The sequence below is a fragment of the Salvelinus sp. IW2-2015 genome, linkage group LG28, assembly GCF_002910315.2.
Source record: "Salvelinus sp. IW2-2015 linkage group LG28, ASM291031v2, whole genome shotgun sequence".
NCBI classification, from domain to species: Eukaryota; Metazoa; Chordata; class Actinopteri; order Salmoniformes; family Salmonidae; genus Salvelinus; species Salvelinus sp. IW2-2015.
The window spans coordinates 5,358,668-5,361,968 of NC_036868.1; the positions used below are offsets into that span (position 1 = coordinate 5,358,668).

Consider the following 3,301-nt stretch of genomic DNA (forward strand, 5'->3'; position numbering starts at 1 on the left):
TAAAAATATGCGAATTTATTCATTAAAAATAAGTAAATGAGAATTTCTTGGTACAATCATCACATTACTTATTATCTCAGTCCCAAATGGCACCCTATTCCCTATATAGTGCATTACTTTTGCCAAAGTCCTTTTGTCCCTGGTAAAAAGTAGTGCACTAAATAGAGAGGGTGGTATTTGGGATGCAGCCATGATGTTTTGGCATCACATTTGAACGAAACAAAAATGTAATGCGGCTAGCGTCACACCGACACCGGAACGGACTGATGAACACTACCAATCAACACATACAGTGTYGACACAATCTGAAACAGGAAGTGACATCTTCTGTGTTCAGGGCCAACACTGATTGGCTGTTTCCATTACTATTGTATAAAAGAGTGTCACTTGACTCGGGACACATGACACAGATATCAAACTATAAACAAATCCTATATTTAGTCCTGATTCATGTCTTTCCAGCTAATCAACAAACCTTGTCCCGCTGCGCGTGTCCTTGAATGTCAGCAAACCAAAATGGCAACTGCCTTGGTACGGCGGCTTGGCTGACGAGAGGAGACCGAGTCAGTTTCATTTCCGGACAATGACCGCCTGGTCCAGGTAGATGGTTTCCCCCAAAAGAGCACAAGTCGTGAGCCTTTGGCAGAAGCCTGGACCTGTATCCAGGCCTGGTTGACTCCTGGTAGGGCACTAGGTATACTACTGTGAAGAGGAAGGGGGATTCAGAAGCCTGGACCTGTATCCAGGCCTGGTTGACTGGTAGGGCACTAGGTATACTACTGTGAAGAGGAAGGGGGACTCAGAAGCCTGATTTTTGTCCTGGTCAAGTGCAGTGGAGACTGAGGCTCTGTCTGTTTGGCACTAGAATAGCTTATCTCAACAGGTGGGGGGCACAAATATGGATGGGAGGGAGGGAGGGCTGGGGTGGAATGTTAGGGGAACAGGAATTATGGCTTTGGTACTGAGCCGGCAGTGTGGAGCGGGGGGCTGGGGCAGCGTCCTAAATGGCACGCTATTCCCTATATAGTGCACTACTTTTTAAAAGTAGTGCTACATATTGAATAGGGTGTCATTTGGCACGCTGACAGAGTCTGGGTAGTGATTTCAAAGAGCCAGGGGAGTCTCAGACAGAGCTGAGTTTGACCAGGCCCCTGACAGAGTCCTCGTGCAGAGAGTCCTGGCTGGCAGGGTCGTAGAGTTGGGCCGGGTTCATGTGTCCCCCGTGGGTCATGTGGGCGGGGCAGGGCAGAGTCAGAGGCATGGGGCCGGGCGAGGGCGTCTCCTCAGGGCTGACAAAGTGATGGTGGTGGCAGTGGGTGTCTGGGTCCCTCAGGGTCAGCATGTCCCCTGCACAGCCCAGGCCTGGCATGGAGGAGGGCAGGGAAGGCTGGCTGGGGGCCAGTGAGGCACAGGGGCCCCCCAGGGAACTCTTCCCAGGGAGAGTGGGTCCCTCTCCGCCCATCATGACAGGGTCGCTGTGGAGCAGGGGGGTAGCGGCAGCCTGCAAAACGAATTTGGTGCTCTGAATGCAGTGCTCTTGGTCACACTGAGGAGACAGGGAAAGTGACAGGAGATATAGATGAAGGTAAGAGAAGGGGGAAAAAACAGTAGGAGAATGATATGTTTTTGAGGGACAAGAAAAAGAAAGTAAATGATAGAGGGACAGGAAAAACACACGTATAAAAAGGTTAACAGACAAAAGAGGAAGAAAGTTAGTGAAACAAGGTCTTCCATAAAACATCCCATTACTACAGACCCATTAGCATGTATAATCAACTTATACCTCATTCAACTCAAACAGGTGGTACTACCATGTCATTTCCATTCAATTGACATTTTCAACACATTTTGAGATTGCCCAATGTTGCTTCCTTTTTTATTTTCGAACATTTTGATAATCTCTGCATGGGCGTACGGCCAAAGTTACTTGTTCTCACAGCTTCAAGCAAGGAGACAGGGAAATAAGGAACTAGCTAGAAGACTATGATTATTCTGCTTGAATAAAAAATGACTATTTGAAACCACTGCAGGGAGAGGATCCACAGACTGCAGGGGGATAATACACATCAGCATTCATCAGAGTACCGACAGGTGAATTAAAATATAGATATCTTTAGATGGAGGGTGATAGGATTGCCTCAGAGTGAGACGTGAGAAGTTACACCCCGATGAACCAATCAACACAAACACATAAGCTGTGTTCATTCACTATTAAATACTGCTCTCTGGATCACAGGGTAAAGCCCACTGCGACCACCAGCAGAGAGAGAGAGAGAGAGCGAGGGAGAGAGCAAGAGTGAAAAGGGAGAGAGAAGAGAGAGAAAAGAAAGAGCGATAGGATAAATAGCRAACCAGAGAGAGAGAGCGAGAGAGAGAGAGAGAGAGAGAGCGAGAGCGAGAGGAGAAAGGGATTCCGAGCCCAATAATGACATGAATAGAGACAGATGACTGCTCTCTGTTGGTCGTAATAATAGCACAGTCCAGTTCAAAGAGCCATTTGTAAGTGAGAGCACTTAAGTGAGTTTCTGAAATCATAAGGGGAGTCCACTTTGAAATAACTTTCAAAGCTTTTCTCAGTGGTTATAAAAACTGAAGTGCCAACTCAGTCCTGTGAAACAGTAAAACCACAGAATGCATTAAGAAAGTGCTCTCTCTCACTCTCCCGAACACACCCACATCTCCCTTTTCCTAATTTGTCACACACACAACCTACCATGTGAGTGTGAAGCTGGGTGGAGTTGTACATGCTGCTCCCGTTGGAGTGTGACACAGGCTGGGGTGTGTCTGACTGGATCAAGCCTCTTCTGTCAATAAGACTAGAAATAAAAGACATGAGCACATGAGCAGAGGTCTTGAAATGTGTGTGTACCTGCAAAAGTGTCTGTGTTCACGCTTAGGTGTTTGTGTGAGTCTGTTTCTCTGTGTGTGTGTGTGTGTGTGGGTGAGAGAGAGAGAGTCTGCTTTGGTGTGCTTGTGTGTAACTGCAGAGTGTTTGTGTGCTTGTACTTCGGTTTGGGTATCTGTCAAGTGTGTGTGTTGCCTTGGTGCAAGCATTCATGCATGTGTGAAGCCTCCACGCCCCATCTCTCCATCCATACCCACACACAGAGCAGATGGCAATCACCCGTCTACGGACAGAGAACAGTCACCTGAAATTCCCAGATGATCCAACCCAATGTACAGTACCTACCTACTGAGCAAACCACACACATACCTCAGCTACCATTACACATACCTCAGCTACCATTACACATACCTCAGCTACCATTACACATACCTCAGCTACCATTACACATACCTC

General features: G+C 47.3%; 1 protein-coding gene across 1 annotated transcript in view; it reads right to left on the reverse strand.

The window, feature by feature from the left end:
* The window catches only part of LOC111954418 (palmitoyltransferase ZDHHC14), a 27,334-nt gene continuing 24,033 nt past the window's right edge, over positions 1–3,301 (reverse strand). Inside the window, exons 8-9 of the mRNA XM_070435739.1 lie at positions 2,714–2,881; positions 1–1,546 (exon numbers count right to left, since the gene is read on the reverse strand). Coding sequence (XP_070291840.1) covers positions 1,124–1,546; positions 2,714–2,881 — 591 coding nt within the window. The 3' untranslated portion in view covers positions 1–1,123. The remainder of the gene's footprint in view (positions 1,547–2,713; positions 2,882–3,301) is intronic.